The following is a 17,614-nucleotide window of genomic DNA, read 5'->3' on the forward strand; positions in this document are numbered from 1 at the left end:
TTCAACATCTATAGTACATAATGTTGTGAAAAGATTCAGAGAATTCAGAGACATCTCAGTGCATAAAGGGCAAGGTCGGAAACCACCGTTGAATGCGCATGATCTTCGAGTCCTCAGGCGGCTCTGCCTAAGAAACCATCATGCTACTGTGACAATTATAGCCACCTGGGCTCAGGAGTACTTCGGAAAACCACTGTCACTTAACACAGTCCATCGCTGCTTCCAGAAATGCAACTTGAAACTGTATTACGCAAGGAGGAAGCCATACATCAACTCTATGCAGAAATGCCGGCGAGTTCTCTGGGCCCAAGCTCATCTCAGATGGACCAAAAGACTGTGGAACCATGTGCTGTGGTCAGGTGAGTCCACATTTCAGCTAGTTTTCGGAAAAAACGGGCGTCGAGTTCTCCGTGCCAAAGATGAAAACGACCATCCTGATTGTTATCAACGAAAGGTGCAAAAGCCAGCATCTGTGATGGTATGGGGGTTCATCAGTGCCCACGGCATGGGTGAGTTGCATGTATGTGAAGGCACCATTGACTCTGAGGCGTATATTAGGATTTTAGAGAGACATATGTTGCCATCAAGGCGATGTCTCTTCCTGGGACGTCCATGCTTATTTCAGCAGGACAATGCCAGACCACATTCTGCACGGGCTACAACAGTGTGGCTTTGTAGACACAGAGTGCATGTGCTTGACTGGCCTGCTGCCAGTCCAGATCTATCTCCTATTGAAAATGTATGGCGGATCATGAAGAGGAGACTCAGACAATGGAGACCACGGACTGTTGAGCAGCTGAAGTCTTATATCAAGCAAGAATGGACAAAATTTCCAATTGCAAATCTACTACAATTAGTATCCTCAGTTCCAAAACGATTAAAAATTTTTATTAAAAGGAAAGGTGATGTAACACAATGGTAAACATGCCTCTGTCCCAACCTTTGTTGAGTGTGTTGCAGCCATCAAATTCTAAATTTGTGTATATTTACAAACTACAATTAAGTTGGTCAGTAAAACTATTGAAAGTCTTTTCTTTGTACTTTTGTCAGTTAAATAAAAGTTCACGTGAATTAACATACCACAGATTTTTGTTTTTATTGCATTTTGGAAAATATCCCAACTTTTCTGGAAATGGGGTTTGTAGCATTTACATTGTATTAGGTATTATAAGTAATCTCGAGATGATTTAAAGTATACGGGAGAATGTGCGTGGGTTATCGTGGATCAGGATCGAAAAAAATCAGAAGTTCTCTTATGAAGTAAGTAGGAACAAGTACATCCGGTATTATTTAGTGTCAATCAAACGTTTGTCTTAGTATATATTTTACCATTCTATGCATATAAAACACTTAATAATGTATGTTTCAGTGCAAGCCTTGGAAACAGAAGTTCCCGAGTTCGACCCAGTGACAGATCACCCCCGAGCGCACTCTCCATCCATGCCTGGTTGATGTGAGGATCAAAAATCCAAAACCCAATAATTAAACCACTGCATTGTTTAGTAATAATTGTAGCTTTCATCGGGGCAGGGCCTTTCTCACTTTATCTTTTAAATTTGTTCCGATCGTTGACCGGCGTAGCCTAATGCTTTTCCAATGACCAATGGCATTTCACCTCTTTCCGATCGCTTTATTATTTCCATTTTATTTTCAATCATGATCGTGATTATTTTCGTGATTCAGAGCTCCACCACCAGGTCCTAATGTCCACCGCACTGAGACGGGTTAAATAAGGTCTGAGGTTCCACTGGGCCCTAAGGTCCACCGTATTACGACAGGCTGAATATGGGACTTGAGCATCCGCATTTTTTGGTATCTGAGAGGGGTCCCGGAGCCAATCCCTCGCGGATAAGGAGGGCTGACTGTACTTATTAACACACTTTCTGTGGAAAATAATGGTAATGATCATCGCAAACAATGAAGAGGCAAGTGAGGGTCAAGGCATGCGGGTGCGATGCAAAGTCAGAGTAAGGTTGCGATATGATTGGAACGAGGTCAAGGCTTGGTTGAAACAGAGTCAGGGCATGCGAAATGGAGAAAAGTCAGTGAAGGCGTTTCAGAGCCCATCCATTTAAACCAAGAGCGAGGTTTGATCAACCTAAGAGCCAGACCATTTTGGAGAGGTCAAGTACAGGCTTAAACATGGTGGTGAGGTCCAGATCCAGAGTGTATCAATGCGGCAGGGCCTGGGTCTTAGAGGGAGGTACCTGGTGTTTGGCTGATTTAAACACAGGGCTGGATGGATGAAAAGGAGGTGTGTTTGGACCAGTGGCATGGGTCAGCTTGGTTCTGTTCGCTGCTCCGTGATGTTTACTCCAGTCTCCGCGACAGAGGCTGAGGCCTGTTCTGGCTGGCCAGGCTTTAGGTCTGCGAGCTCCTTGACAATTTTCTCTGCTGTGTAATGAAGTAAGGCGAAGGCTATGGACCTGCTCCAGCTGCTATGGACTCAATTTCGTCCTGAATGCCGTTTGCTTACTTTTATTGTTTACACTATATGTGATTTTTCCACCCCTTCTGCACATTCAGTGTTTGTTAGTCTTTCTTTTAAACGGGCTCTTTAGCATTTCTTATTTTGTGGCTGCCTGTAAGGAGATGAATCTCAAGGCTGTATAATTTATACATACTTTGATGATAAATGTTCTTTGATCTTTGAACTAATATAGTTTTACAGAACTGTAGTATCACTGGTAGTGTTCCAATTTGTTCTGTTTCATTTAAATACATAATCTGTTGCTCAGTTAGATTGTAGTGTGTCATTTTATAATACTGTATACCTTTTTAACTATTTCCATGAAACTTCAGCATATCAGTGCAGCTGATTAACTAGGTCAAAATGCACTGGTCCCAATTAACCACAATCCACTATATTTCAGGTTAATAGCTTTACAGCTGAAAAAAGATAAGATTAAAGTAAGATCAAACAAGCAGAATAGGTGCGGGCATGGTTTCCCTCTAGAGCTGCTGCCTGACATCTCTGACATCCTCCAGCCCTTTGTTTACTGTAGTGGGAAGCTAGAATGTTTAGGATAGAAAGGCAGATATTGTTTTTGATGCACTTATCTGGGGTGACCTCTTCAAAAGAAGTGAAATGCTGGTAGTAATTGAGGAATGGAGAAAAGTATCATAGGATTTTAAGTCCCTGCCACTAACCACCCCTCTACCTCTACCTGTTTAGTCTCCACATCCTGCTTTAACACTCTGTCATGCTCCACTCTATCTCTAGTGAAGTTTGAGTGATCAACATTAACAAAATAAATATGACAAAGCCATCTACCTTTTTAAACCAATCACTAAACCCCAATCACTTTAACCACTCTGTGATTTCTTCATTCCATAAAAAATCCACTCTCTACTTCCAAAACCCCTGTTCTTCATAATTACAATCTTACCTGCTTGCTTCCTTGATCAAGGCAATTGCAATAGCAATTCTTTTCCGTAAGAATATTAAGATGAGAATGATGATAATTTCAACTATAACCAGAATGATCACTGCAACAGAAAAAAAGCAGTAAATGCCTAACTTAGAACTGAAAGACAGAGTTCAGAAATACAAACAAAATAAAAACACAAAGTTCTGGCAGAACTCAGCAGGCCAGACAGCATCTATGGTAGGAGGTATTGACGACGTTTCTTGCTGAAACCCTTCATCAGGAGTGAAGTAACATGGGATGGTGGAGAGAGGATAAGAAATTGGAGGAGGGATGAAGTAGAGAGCTGGGAAGTGATAGGCTGGAGGGAAATGGGCTAGGGGGAAGGTGGAGAATTATGGGAAATATAAGAGAAAGAAAGGTAGGGCTGGGGGGAGATTATAGTGAGGGGGGAAAAAAGAGAGAGAAAGCGAACCAGACTAAAATAATAGACAGGGATGGGGGTAAGAGAGGGCAGGGGTATCAACGGATGTCTGTGAGTTGGATGTTCATGCCGGCAGGTAGGAGGATACCTAGGCGGGAGATAAGGTATTACTCCATTGACCTGCGTGTGGCCTCATCTTGACGGTAGAGGAGGTCATGGACAGACATGTCGGAGTGGGAGTGGTCTGTGGAACTGAAGTGTGTGGCCACGGGGAGATCCCACCACTGCTGGAGGACTGAGCACCGGTGTTCAGCAAAACAGTTTCCCAGTCTGCGGCAGGTCTCCCCAATGTATAAATGGCCACATTGGGAACTCCGGATACAGTATATCACCCCAATTGACTCGCAGGTGAAGTGATGCCTCACCTGAAAGGACTGTCTGGGGCCTGGGATGGTGGTGAGAGAATAAGTGTGGAGGCAGGTGTAGCACTTCTTCCGTTTGCAGGGATGAGTGCCCAGAGGGAGGTCCATGGAGAGGGATGGGGGGGATGAATGGACAAGGGAGTCGCGTAGGGAACGATCCCTGTGGAAAGCCGAGAGTGGGGGGGGAAGGGGAAGATGTGGCTGGTGGTGGGATCGCATAGGAGGTGGTGGAAGTTACGGAGGATTATACGTTGGATCTGTAGGCTGGTAGGGTAATAGGTGAGAACCAGGGGGACTCTATCCCTGGTGGGCTGGCGGGGGGATTGGGTGAGGGCCGAGGTGCGTGAAATACGGGAGACGTGATGGAGGGCAGAGTTGATAGTGGACGAAGGGAAGCCCCTTTCTTTAAAAAAGGAAGACATCTGCTTTGTCCTAGAATGAAGGGCCTCATCCTGAGAGCAGATGCGGCGGAGGTGGAGGAATTGAGAGAAAGGGATAGCATTTTTGCAGGAGACAGGGTGGGAGGAGGAATAGTCACGGTAGCTGTGGGAGTTAGTAGGTTTGTAGTAGACGTCGCTGGATAGGCTGACTCCAGAGATAGAAACAGAGGGATCTAGAAAGGGGAGGGAGGTGTTGGAAATAGACCAGGTGAATTTGAGGGCGGGGTGAAATACAAACACTGGTTTTAATAGTTTCTTATCCAGAAAAAGCACTTTGGTGCACATAAGCCTCCCCTGTTTAACAATGCTCACTGCTATTTTCATTTCCAAACAATATTCCTGTCTGATGGAGAAACAAAATCAAGTCTGCCTTTCAAGGGAGGCCGCAAAAAGCACAATTTCCCAGAGATACCAAAAAGGCAGCTGGCATTTGCAATTCAATTACACTAAATATTCATTAATGAAAATTAAATTTTGGTGAATCTGAACCAACTGAAATGCTTACAAGTTATGAGACTAAATCTCTAAGTTATGAAATTAAAGTCAACTGATTTTTAAAAAATGAAGACAATACTGAGCGTGAGCAATCCACGATCCCAAGGATAAACCAAGACATACTTGAAACATACAATGGAAATAATTTATCATATTATTTTACTACAATACTTCTAGATTTAAAATTAAAATATTATTAAAACTGGCAGAGAAATAGCTGAGATATTGAAAAAAAATAAATGCACGCCAATCCACGAACAAATTTACAGAGCATGTGCCACATTTGCGAATTTCTTTTTGCAAGAAAAGCTTTGCATAGTGACTAGTGTGAGTTCTCCAACATCCTGTCAATCTACAAGCAGAAAGAGCAAATCAACATCCCTATCCAAATGGTATTAGCATTAATGGGTACCCGATGGTGACAAGCTGAAAGACCTCTTCCTATGCTCTCTGAACAACAATGGTCTTATTGGACTCAGATGGCTCCAGTGGGCAGGCCACATCATTTGACGGTCCAACAGTAGACTTTAGAAATAGGCGCTCTATTCCAAGTCCCACCACAGCAACAGAATGCCAGATGAACAGAAAAAAATCTTAAACCAAATAATTTCAGCCATGACTGTTCAGTGTTCAGAAGAACCATTTGGGATAGGTTTGTAAACCTGGAATCTATTAATCAAAGAACACACAGAAGCCCCATGTGAATGGCAGGAGGTCTTCGTTCACTCTTCGCTTATAGCAAGCAACTTCTACCATCCAAATGAAATTTGAGAGTCTGATGCTATGCTCAGGCCAAGTCAAAATCCATGGAATTGGTGTGAACGATAATCAGCCTCTATTCTCAAGAACCTCCAATTAACTCAGTGCACACTTCCACATAAATTACACTGCCGAAGCAAGAAACCATTGACCTCAGGAAATAAGGCTATGCTTCTCATTACGGTTTCTTCAAATGTTGATCAATCAGAATTGTTTAGAGCCTAAAGCACATAATGCTTCTCTGAAAATATCATAATCAACACTAAACTCTGGACCATGGGAGTCAACACCTCCCTCTGCAACTGGATACTTGACTTCCTGACTGACAATTAATCAGTGAGGATAGACAGCAATACCTCTGCCATGATAATTGCAAACTCTGCTGCTCAACAAGTTTGCACATTCAGTCCCCTATTCTATTCCTTATGCATTCATGGAAATGGATAGATTCTGTTCCAACTCCACTTACAAGTTTGCAGTGGGTCATACTTTCCCTGAAGCTTTTACATTTTATTCTGTATTGTTATTGTTTTACCTTGTTGTGTTATGACTCAATTTGTATGAACAGTATTCAAGATGAGCTTTTCACTGCATTTTGTACAAATAATGATAATAATAAACCAACAATAATCATAACTTGGGACAGAAATAGTTGGAAGTTATGTTCACAGCATTGTTCCTGAGAACCCATTAGCATCACTGAAGTCCAGCTAAAGAGCAATGCATTAACATCAAGCTGATACAATCTCTAAACTCTCAAAACTCCCTATGGAGTGGGAATGTTGAGAAGGTGAACTCACAGTCATATATACAGTAATTGAAAACAGCAATGTGGTCCAATGCACTACTACTCACTGAATGCCAGCCACGTCTGCCGTAGGTGTAGGTACACACGTAGGTCAGTCTGAAAACCCAGGTCTTTGATGGTGATATCAGAACCTTGAACCCCTTTCAAACTTGCATATTCCATGTAACAATGATAAATCCCTACAAGAGGAAAATTATTAATTGATGTACCAGATCCAAATATTTCAGAAATTGGTTTGTTTTCCTGTTACCAGCTTCCAGTTCCCCACTAATTCTTGCTTGTGGTCAGTTTCTTAAAACAGTTTCCACAAATTCCAAAATAGAGAGAGAGAGAGAGAGAGATATATATATATATACTATACTTAGAGCAATTGGGCTATCTGAAAGGAGAAAACACAGCCAAATCTCACCAATGTCACAAGTCAGAATTTCCTTGCTAAGTCTCATTTTCTTAGGCCAGGCAGGGTATGAGGCCAAATTCAGCTCAGGGTAAACAGATAACACAATCTGGTCTCTGGACTCAGGTACTGCACTGTGGTCCATACCCATTCCCCCCAGTTCACACCCTTCACACAACCCACAAGTAGCCCATTATTCTAGCCCCCAGCTCATACTGCCTTAGACTAAGCCAAGAAGATGCCTGTTAATAGTCACTTAAAAATTTGCTCCCTGGTGACCTTGGAAGGAGAGTGGCAACTTTGACCTCAGGTCCGAACTGGTGACATACCATAGCCGAGGGCAGCAATGACCAGCAGAATGGATAGCCACACCATTACTGTGGCAAGGAAGCGTAGCAACACAACGTAGATTAGACTAATTACCAGTGCGATGATCAGACCACTGTGGAAGAAAATAGCATTAAATCAATCAACAACATATAAAACATTATACAGCACAGATGCATCACAGGAGTACAACTGAACCTAATTGAACACAAAGCCACCTAAGGAGATACTAGGACAGATGACTAAAAGCTCAGTCAGAGAGGGTGTGAAAGAAGCTGGAGTGGCTGGAAAAGAAGCCAGGGAGGCTGAATAGGAACAAGCAGCAGTTAATTACTTACATCAAAATCCAGTACCAAGATTTCGTGTAATCTTCAAATATCTTCATCGCCACTTCTCTGGCTTCAAGAATACGATTTGCTCCCCTTTTAAAGAAAGATAGTTCATACCAACATTAAAATGACAACACAAACGTATGGACCATGGGAAAGTGGACGAACTGAGCAACGTGGGTTTGAGGTCCTAGAACAGGGGTCGGCAACGTTTACCACTGAAAGAGCCAATATGGACCCATTTCCCACAGAAAACACTGGGAGCCACAAAACCTGTTTGACATTTAAAATGAATTAACACTGCATACAACGGGTTTTTTTGCCTTTATGCTATGTATAAACAAACTATAATGTGTTGCATTTATGAAATTGATGAACTCCTGCAGAGAAAACGAAATTACATTTCTGCATGCAACAAAAACATTTTGAACTCCGAAAAAAAGGCGTTGGGTTGAAGGTTACTCCATAGGTAGCCTACCTTGGATCGAAGAATTAAAAGAAAGCGCGCACTGGCGGGTGTCAGGCATTGGCAGTGGTGATGTATATTAATAGCGATAAAAAACACGTTGTAGCGGTGTAGCGCTACACGCAGCGCTAAAATAAAGACACTGCAGTCAAAGGTAACTTTATTCGAACTAAACAGCCTTGATTTAAAGCCTCCCTCAACCCGTCCCCGTGGGCGCGGATGCTCCAAAAGACACACACTCACAAACCTGCGTAGGCTATCTCCCTTAGCCGGAACGGTGGCTAATTGTGAGCCGGTTCGGATGTGCCAGGAAATGGGGTCTCCACAACGTTTTTAGATTGTACAAGATCACCATAATCTTCAAATTTCGAATTACATTTCAAAAACTAACAAACTACAGGGAGCCGCAGCACAGAGATCAAAGAGCTGCATGCGGCTCCGGAGCCGGGGGGTTGCCGACCCTTGTCCTAGAAGAAGCAGGAAAGTGTCGTAAGGAAATGATGCTGATGCTGAAGGCGAGGAGAGCTTTTGTTCAGCCCTGGAATTCCTGAAGATATCAAGTGGCACCCCAAAAGTCTATCTGTTGGGAACTCTTAGCACCTGATAAATAAAACATGTAACTCTAAGACCACTGTAGCAGTGGAGAAAACATCCCTACATGATTTATGGGCAAAATTTTACCAATGTTAGACTCACTGCATTTATCTTCTTCAGCCCGTCGAATGATTGCATTTCTAACTCTGATGGCTAGAAGATCTATATTGTTGAATTGGAAAGAAATTGATCCTCCCACTGTTTTTAATTGGTTCTCTCAAACTATGTTATGTTTAAATTTAGAAAAAATTAGAAGTGGTACTTTTGAGACTTCTATTAAATTTGAAAAGTTATGGAGACCATTTATTCAACATTTTCATATGATGTAATATGACCTGTGCCAAGTTCATTTGATTTCCCAGCTTTTAGCTTATGTATTTTGAGAGGACCGGAAGTGACGGCATTGATGAATACTTATTTTTGTGAGATATTATAAACAGCCCGCTTTTTTTTTTCCTTCTCTTTTTTTGTTTTTTTTTCTTTTATATTACTTATTAGTTATAGTTATTAGATTAGATTAGCTAGTTCTGCATTATATAATTTTTTTTCTTTCGTTTTTCTGTTTTTTTAATATTATACATTATGAAATATTTAGATTTACTATGTCCATACATATATCTTATGGCTTATGTCTTGGTAAATTCATTTATATTGTAACTATTATGTATGTTTTTTTCATATGTAATGGAATGTGTATGTTGGTAATTTCTTTATTAATATATCATCTGTATTCTGTCCATATTACTAATATTAATAAAAAGATTTAGAAAGAAAGAAAGATTTATGGGCAAAATTAGCTGTCCACTTTAACGATAATCAGTGTGAACATCAAGTATGTATGCAAGGCAGAGGATGCCATTCACACTCTTTCCCTACACCAAGTATAACAACAAACTGGAGATTGGCTTTTGTGTGTGGGTGCTGATTCAGAGACAATTAAAGTTCCAGTAATGAACTTTTTTCCTCTCTTTCTCTGCCATGTTTAAGCATTTGGGGCAGTTTTAAACAAGCTATTTTGAGAAATGACACCTAATGACAAGTAACTGATACTTTGAATAAGGTAGGTCAATATGAAGTTTGATGTGTGCAGGCATTAAGCAGCCCTCTAAGGAGAGCTGCAGGGCAAAGAGACTGTGTTACCCTGCACCAACAGAACTAAATTAACCTTCATTGTCCTGTGGACAATTATTTGTTTAAACAAGAACATTGCTTGATAGATGAACTTTGTAAAGGACAGCAAAGAAATTCCTTCTGGTAATTCAAAACATCTCCATTGTCATAATACATTGTCAGACTATATATTAAATGCTTAATTCTGAGAATAGATTTTGAACCCTCAATCTTCTGACTCAGACAGAAGAATGCCATGACAAAGCAATGTACATCTGTCTTGAAACCACAGAATTAAACATGTGCCCATGGTCTATGTGACATAGGAGAGATCAGTACTGACACTAATGAATTTACCACTGCAGAAAGCTGCCTATCTTCACAAGTGGGGGAATCACAAACAAGTGGATATCATTACAAAATAAAAAAGGTCAATCATTTAAAACTGAGGTACATACTGTAGAAACTTATTTTTCCTCAGTCTGTAATGAATCTCTAGGATTCTCTGCCCTTCTGGGGGCAGTGGAGGCCAGATCATTAGATATATTTGAAGTGGAGATAGATAAGTATTTGAAGGTTGAAGAATTAAAGATGATAGGGTACAGGTGCAAAAGAGGAGTTGAAGCCAGTTTAGATTAGTTATGATCAGACTGAATGGCAGGTTTTGAGATCTGATGGCCTTCTCCTGCTCTTATTTTCTTGTGTTCTCTCACTCTGATATTAACATTCTCCCACAACCATAGAAGTTACATCAGAATATGAAGGAAGTTTACGAACTTAGCTCCTTCCAGTAGCTGCGTGACATTCACAGTTCCTCCATCGGCGAAATTATAATTAGTCTGGTTGTTGATCATAATCACACCTTTACTGGTTTCTAGGGCAGGGAAGCATCTCCCGATAACTGCACAGAACAAGAGGGTAAAGTAAGGGTTGGAAGATTAGAAATCCTGCTGATCAAAGTGCCAACAGTTGCATTAAGAATCAATCCAATCCAATCTATGCTCTCGTTTTGGTTTTTGTGATTGGTCTAAAAGGAATTCAAAGAAATTCAAGGGAAGTTCTTACAGCTGCAGAATCAAACCTCTAAATACTTACAAGGCTTGCTGGGAGTTAGGAAGGTAGGACAATCCTGATCTCGTAACACTTCTGCAGCTGACTGAAAGGCAAAGAGCGACCAGAGGTTTAATACGTTGACTTACAAGCTTGTATTATGCACATTGTATTTTCCTTCCATGAGACCTATTGTTAAATTGAATACTGAAGCTCTACATCGACTCTGACTGGAAAATATACATAAATCCACAGCATAAATGTGGACCTTGATGGAGTGGAGGAAATCCAGGTGGACCCCCCACACCTGCTAGAGGGCTATTGTAAAGCATCCTGACTCACTGAATGATCATCTACCCTAAGCAGATCAGCACATTGGGGGTTCCATCCAAGACAAAACCATTAGCTATGGACAAAACAAATCAGCCATAATCCTAACCCAAACACTATCCAATAGCTGCAGATAATCAGAGCACTGCCATACTTCATTATTTTGTATCTGCTGTCACTGACTACTCAGGTTCATGGAAAAAACTGGCCTCTTAGGAAACCATCTGAGACAGAACAAAGCAGGGACTCATTCAAGGGAGAGTTCAGAATCACCAGCGGCAGCAAAAATAGTAATCTGGATAGAGCCGGTACTTTCAGGATAGTTTGTGGTGGTAGACCTATTTTACCATTTCAGCAACAAAAAAGAAATCTCATAAAAAGGACGCGTTAAAATAGTTCAACTTACTTTGCTGGAATCATTAAAGCCTGGTTTACAGTACTGGATGTAATTATTCCACTTCTTTGGGGAACGGAAAATACCGAGGTAGCTTTCAAAACTTTTTGGGCATTGTTTAACACAAGTCTGCAAAAATAAAAAAACAAAGGCAATAAGATGAGCCAAGTACAGGTAATATTCCAGACACTTTGCAAATAAGTTTGTAGCGTCAACATACAGTGCAGTTGTACTTGGTGCAAACATCAGAACTCGCCAAATACAGATCTTCAGTATGACTTGTTTTTGGGCCCAATGAGAAAGTAAAAACTGATATATTCAAATTTAGAATACTGACCTTTGCTAATTTTTAACAGATTTATAAGAGCTTCTGCAGATACTGGAGATCTTGAGCAACACACACAAAATGCTGGAGGAACAGAGACCAGTTCCTGGAGGAAGAGAGACCAGGCCACATCTACACAGGGAACTGAACAGTCGACGTTTTGCGCAGAGACCAGGGTTTTGTGCGTGTTGCTCTAGTTTTAATGATTGTGTTTCTGTGCAATCAATATAATACTGAATGATACAAGTAATACTGTGCAAGTATACACTATATAAAACACTGCTTGGTATTATTCAGATACATGGATCAGGGAACAGGAAGCTGACCATCTAGAAATACCTATTAGCACAAATGACAAACACCCAGCTTGGATTACTTTGACTATGGATTCACATTGGAAACAGCCTGCAGTACAATGGTCATATACAGGTTAAAATTCCCTCCAACAAACATTCCCAGGTTTACTACAGAGAAAAAAAGCTGTTTCTATAATTCCCACCAAACTTTCTAGGCTTGGGTAAAGTTTCATGTTGGCAACCCAATGTAATCGAATAATATCTGTCAAAATGTTTAATCCTCTAATTATAAGGCAGTGACAATTTGCTACTTCCACTTAGAAAGCAGCAATTTTCTCACCTGTGTTGTTGGGCATTGTAATTTCAACAGCGACAGAGGGCTGGCACACTTGAGAATGTTGAAATAAAACAAAAATGGTTTATGTCTGGGAAAAAAAACAGGAAAGAAAAGCAAACTAAATCACGGTTGTAAATGGCAGTGTTAAGCAGCAGACTATCAGTCAACATTCTGAAACCTGACATTAGATTAGCAACAACTCAACTGCTCAATGTGCCCCTGCCCCAGCTCACCTACATGCTGAACACATTGTTTTGCACACCCACACACTTCATTTTATAAAATATTCCCTTTTCTTTCTTCACCATGGTGCTGTACCAGCCACATTAATTGCTGAGCTATCTTATCCATGCAATCATCCTCTCTCCGAAAACCGACAGTGATTGCCAACAAGGTATTTGAATTGCAAACATCTCCCTGCTATAAAATTAGCATGGGGGTACAAGGCTGTCTCGGCTTACATTTTTGTCTTTCGCAGGCGTAAAGAATATTCTAGAACCTGAACAGCTTGTGATGCAAAGACATTGAATCTGAGATCTTACAGTTTTAACTTGTTGAGCGTGAGCTCCAGCTGTGACCGCCTAGTTCTATATCCAGCAAAGTGAAGAGAACTCACTCATTCCTACTTCCAATTTGACCACAGAACTCCCCCCGACTGTCTGTTGGATAGATCACCTTCCGAGGGTCTCCATGTGTCCAGGCTAATTAAAAAAAACATACTTTCATCAATATCATATACAGATTTCAGTATATCAGAACAACTTTGCTTTATTATCTATAAAAGAAGGACAACTGTCCACAGGGGAAAACACACAAGCACAGCAAACAGTCTATGAAAACTCTCCTCTCGTGTTAACTAAACCCTCAAAGATATCAAACAAATTCACTTCACCCCCTAATGTATTCTATACTTCATGCATAAACAAACATAACACACTGCACGGATCTATCCCTAATATAAATATGAGCAACATTCTTAAAATAATGCAAACAGCTTTTCTAAATTATGTTTCCCTCCCAAAAGTAAAGCTGGTCAGCAATTAACAAAAAATGGACACAGCATAATTGCACCACTACAGGAAGGTTTTAGAGACTTAATTGTTCTGCCAATTTGGAAGCAGATGACAGGAAATGCATAAAACACAAGGCTAAGAGAATATATAAATACATCAATTGCAGCAATAAACATAATGAAAAAAGGAAAGGGGTCAGAAAGGATTATGATTTGTATTTCGGCTGTTATGAATGCACCACAGCTCTGAGGGGCCGAAGGGGCGGGGGAGCCCCCTCCTTTGTGAGAATTGCAAGAGCATTATTGGGCTGGCTCAGAGGACCCAGGAAATGAGAGAGACCTGGCCATTGTCTCCTGGAGACCATGTTTGTGGATTGGGGACTAGGCCACGTGCAAGCCCTCAGGCAAAGTGGGCTGGTTGAGAGAGAAATTGCATTATCCCAACCTGATTGACATCTGAGACCCCGTGAGGAAGTACAAAAGAGGGTCTGGGGGAACAACCCCTTCAGACGCACCAGAAGAAACGCTAACGATCCCATAGTAGCAGGAAGCTATTTGAAGGAAGTCACGTGCGTTCGATTCCGTTGCTGGAATCGGTGACTGGAACCACGGAAACCAGCTTTTAGCTAAAAACGGGGAAGCCCGCTCCCCTGACTCAACGGATTTGCTTCATAAAGACCCGGGCAAGTTTCTTTTCTCACCAATCTCTCTCTCTCTCCAACAAGTGAAAACCCAGCAGCCCCCCTGAAAGCCAGAAGCCTGCAGGAATTGAGTGACTTGTATATTTCCATCAGACAATATATTATCCCCTAGACAAACGATCGAGCAGTTTCTTACTGATGGTTATTATTAGACCCGCGCTTTTAGATTGAGTAGTGACTACGTATATTATCTGAATGTTTGTAGTAATCTTATTTTTGTGCCCCTCCATAAATAAAGACTTTTAAAAATAGTACCATCAGACTTCAACGGACCTCTCTATCTTTGCTGGTAAGTGATCCAGTTACGGGATTTCGTAACACAGCATACTGGACTCTTTACAGTAACAAGGGCTCTATAAACTGGGTTCCCACTACCGTAGATTCCGGACTACAGAGCGCACCTGATTAAAAGCCGCACGCTCTAATTTTAGAAAGAAAATCAATTTTGTACTTGTACAAGCCGCACCAGATTTTAAGCCGCAGGTGTCCCACGTTGTAATATGAGATATTTACACAGAAAGATATTACACGTGAGGATTTTTTAACTTAAATTAAATCCGTATGGTAACATAAACAAATACATATTACAAATGCTTTTTTTCGAACAGTGCCTGTAACACAGCTACTTTTAAATATACATACGTATCAGTAACACACAAATTATGTTGCGTATACTTTTTTACTGAACAGTGCACGAACAACATTCTAATATCTCCTAACGACTGGTAAAAAATATATATATACTGCAGCCTACCAGGAAAAGTTATTGATTGCCTTTAACTTAAAAGCTGCATCATATGCTTTTCTTCGAGTGTTTTCCATGTTGATGAGGGTGAGTACAAATGACTGATGTACAATAATTTAATTGTGAAAGTGCGCTTGATTTATCGTACAATTTCATTGGACCTCCGTGAACTACTCATCAATTTTATTGGTCTTGCTATGATCCCAGCCCCCTCCTTTGGGAGAATCGCAAGAGCACCCGTCGGGGGGGGGGGGGGGGGTGTCAGTAGACCCAGTCGGGGAGAGAGAGAGAGAGAGAAACGTGCCAAATTGCATGTTCCACCCAGGATACAGAATAAGGCGACAGCGACTATTGTCTCATGGAGACCACGTGAAAAGACCTCGGGCAAGGTGGGCTGGTTGAGAGAGAGACTGCATCATCCCAACCTGATTGACTCCTGCGACCCCGCGAGGAAGTATAAAGGAGGGTCTCAGGGGGACAGCTCCCTCAGACGCACCAAGAAAACACGAGAGTGTTCCCGCAGCAGCGGGAAGCCATTCTGAAGGAAGCCACGTGCGTTAGATTCCGGGATTGGAATTTGTGGCTGGAATCACAGAAAACCGCTTTTAACTAACATCGGGGAGAGGAAACCAACGTTCCCCTGATTTCACGGAAGATTCATCAAGACTCGGCAAGTTCTTTCTCTTCTCCCCCAATCTTTCTCTCTCAGTCGCCCCACGTGAAACCCAGCGATTTTCAAAGGGCTGAGGCCTGCAGACTTTGAGTGACTTTTATATTTCCAACGGACAATCTATTAACCCCTAGACAACAGCAGAGCTCACTTAATGATGAGTATTACTATACCCGCGCTTTAGATTGAGTGTTGACAATGTGCACTATCTGAATGTATGTATTAACCCTACTTTTGTGTCCCTTTATAAATAAAACGTTTGAAAATAGTGACATCAGACTTCAACGGACCTCTCTATCTTTGCTGGTAAGTTCTCCAGTTACGGGATCCATAACAGTCTACTGTTACGAGGCAAAATGTTTTTGGCGGCATGAAAAAAAAACATGCATTAGCCGCACCGTAGTATAGGCAGCAGTGTTGCCGCAGTGTTCAAAGCGTGGGAAAAAAGTAGCGGCTTATAGTCCGGATTTACGGTACATACATTGTAAGAATGCTATTTCAGTTCAGTAAAAGATTAGGTTGAAGCCCAAGCCACAATATTCAGTACTTTCCAACTTTCAGCAGTTGTACAAAAGAAGTTGTATTTGTTCTAACATTAGTAAGATCATGGTTAATCAGTGCAGTTTCTCTCTGACCCCGTCCGCTTCCCTTATTGTTAATAAGATCATGGTTAATCTTGCGCTTGATCCCCTTTTTCATCTGGACATCCTGTCCACAATTCCCTTAGCAGTCTTTAAAATCAGCTTTCACTTTTAGAACTCCAAACCCAATTATCACTAACCACACCTTGGCATTAGAGCGCCCCAGTTCACTTTGCAGCTCATCACATCGTTCCCAAATGCAACTGGGTTGGACAGCAATTGCTGCTCTTGCAGAAGTTGTGAAATATAGAACAGGAAAAAATAATTGGCAGGCCAGGAAACACGTATTTGGATGTGAAAAAATTTTAATAGGTTGATTCCTGGGATAAATGGGTTGGTAAATAAAGATTAAGGAGTTAGGTTTATAATCATTTAGTATAGAAAAAGAGAGTTTGAAACATAAAAGATTCTGAAGAGGGTTGACAAGGTGGACGCTGGAAGTACTTGCACCCAGAACTAAAGCAGTTTCTGAATAATAATAAATTTAACTTTTGCCAAGGGATATGAAGATGGAGTAACAAAGCAATATTGAGATGATATGAGGAAATCTGCAGATGCTGGAAATTCAAGCAACACACACAAAATGCTGGTGGAACACAGCAGGCCAGGCAGCATCTATAGGGAGAAGCAATGTCGACGTTTCGGGCCAAGACCCTTCGTCAGGACTAACTGAAAGGAAAGATAGTAAGAGATTTGAAAGTAGGAGGGGGAGCAGAAAATGCGAAATGATAGGAGAAGACTGGAGGGGGTGGGGTGAAGCTGAGAGCCAAAAAGGTGATTAGCAAAAGTGATACAGAGCTGGAGAAGGGAAAGGATCATGGGACGGGAGGCCTACGGAGAAGGAAAGGGGGAGGGGAGCACCAGAGGGAGATGGAGAACAGGCAGAGTGATGGGCAGAGAAAGAAAGGAAAAAAAGGGGAGGGGAAAAACAAAAAAAAAACATTAAATATATCAGGGATGGAGTAAGAAGTGGAGGAGGGGCATTACCGTAAGTTAGAGAAGTCAATGTTCATGCCATCAGGTTGTAGGCTACCCAGCCGGTATATAAGGGGTTGTTCCTCCAACCTGAGTGTGGCTTCATCTTGACAGTAAAGGAGGCCATGGATAGACATATCAGAATGGGAATGGGACGTGGAATTAAAATGTGTGGCCACTGGGAGATACTGCTTTCTCT

At 41.4% G+C, this 17,614-nt stretch overlaps 1 protein-coding gene across 2 annotated transcripts in view; it reads right to left on the minus strand.

Moving 5' to 3' along the window:
- LOC132406485 (choline transporter-like protein 2) overlaps positions 1-17,614 on the minus strand; it is a 128,212-nt gene that overhangs the window by 42,523 nt on the left and 68,075 nt on the right. For both annotated transcript variants that reach the window (XM_059992224.1, XM_059992223.1), the window contains exons 4-12: positions 13,288-13,372; positions 12,675-12,759; positions 11,726-11,842; positions 11,035-11,095; positions 10,717-10,840; positions 7,779-7,862; positions 7,443-7,555; positions 6,764-6,895; positions 3,390-3,489 (exon numbers count right to left, since the gene is read on the minus strand). In XM_059992224.1, coding sequence (XP_059848207.1) covers positions 3,390-3,489; positions 6,764-6,895; positions 7,443-7,555; positions 7,779-7,862; positions 10,717-10,840; positions 11,035-11,095; positions 11,726-11,842; positions 12,675-12,759; positions 13,288-13,372 — 901 coding nt within the window. The remainder of the gene's footprint in view (positions 1-3,389; positions 3,490-6,763; positions 6,896-7,442; positions 7,556-7,778; positions 7,863-10,716; positions 10,841-11,034; positions 11,096-11,725; positions 11,843-12,674; positions 12,760-13,287; positions 13,373-17,614) is intronic.

This window comes from Hypanus sabinus, chromosome 16, assembly GCF_030144855.1.
Source record: "Hypanus sabinus isolate sHypSab1 chromosome 16, sHypSab1.hap1, whole genome shotgun sequence".
NCBI lineage: Eukaryota > Metazoa > Chordata > Chondrichthyes > Myliobatiformes > Dasyatidae > Hypanus > Hypanus sabinus.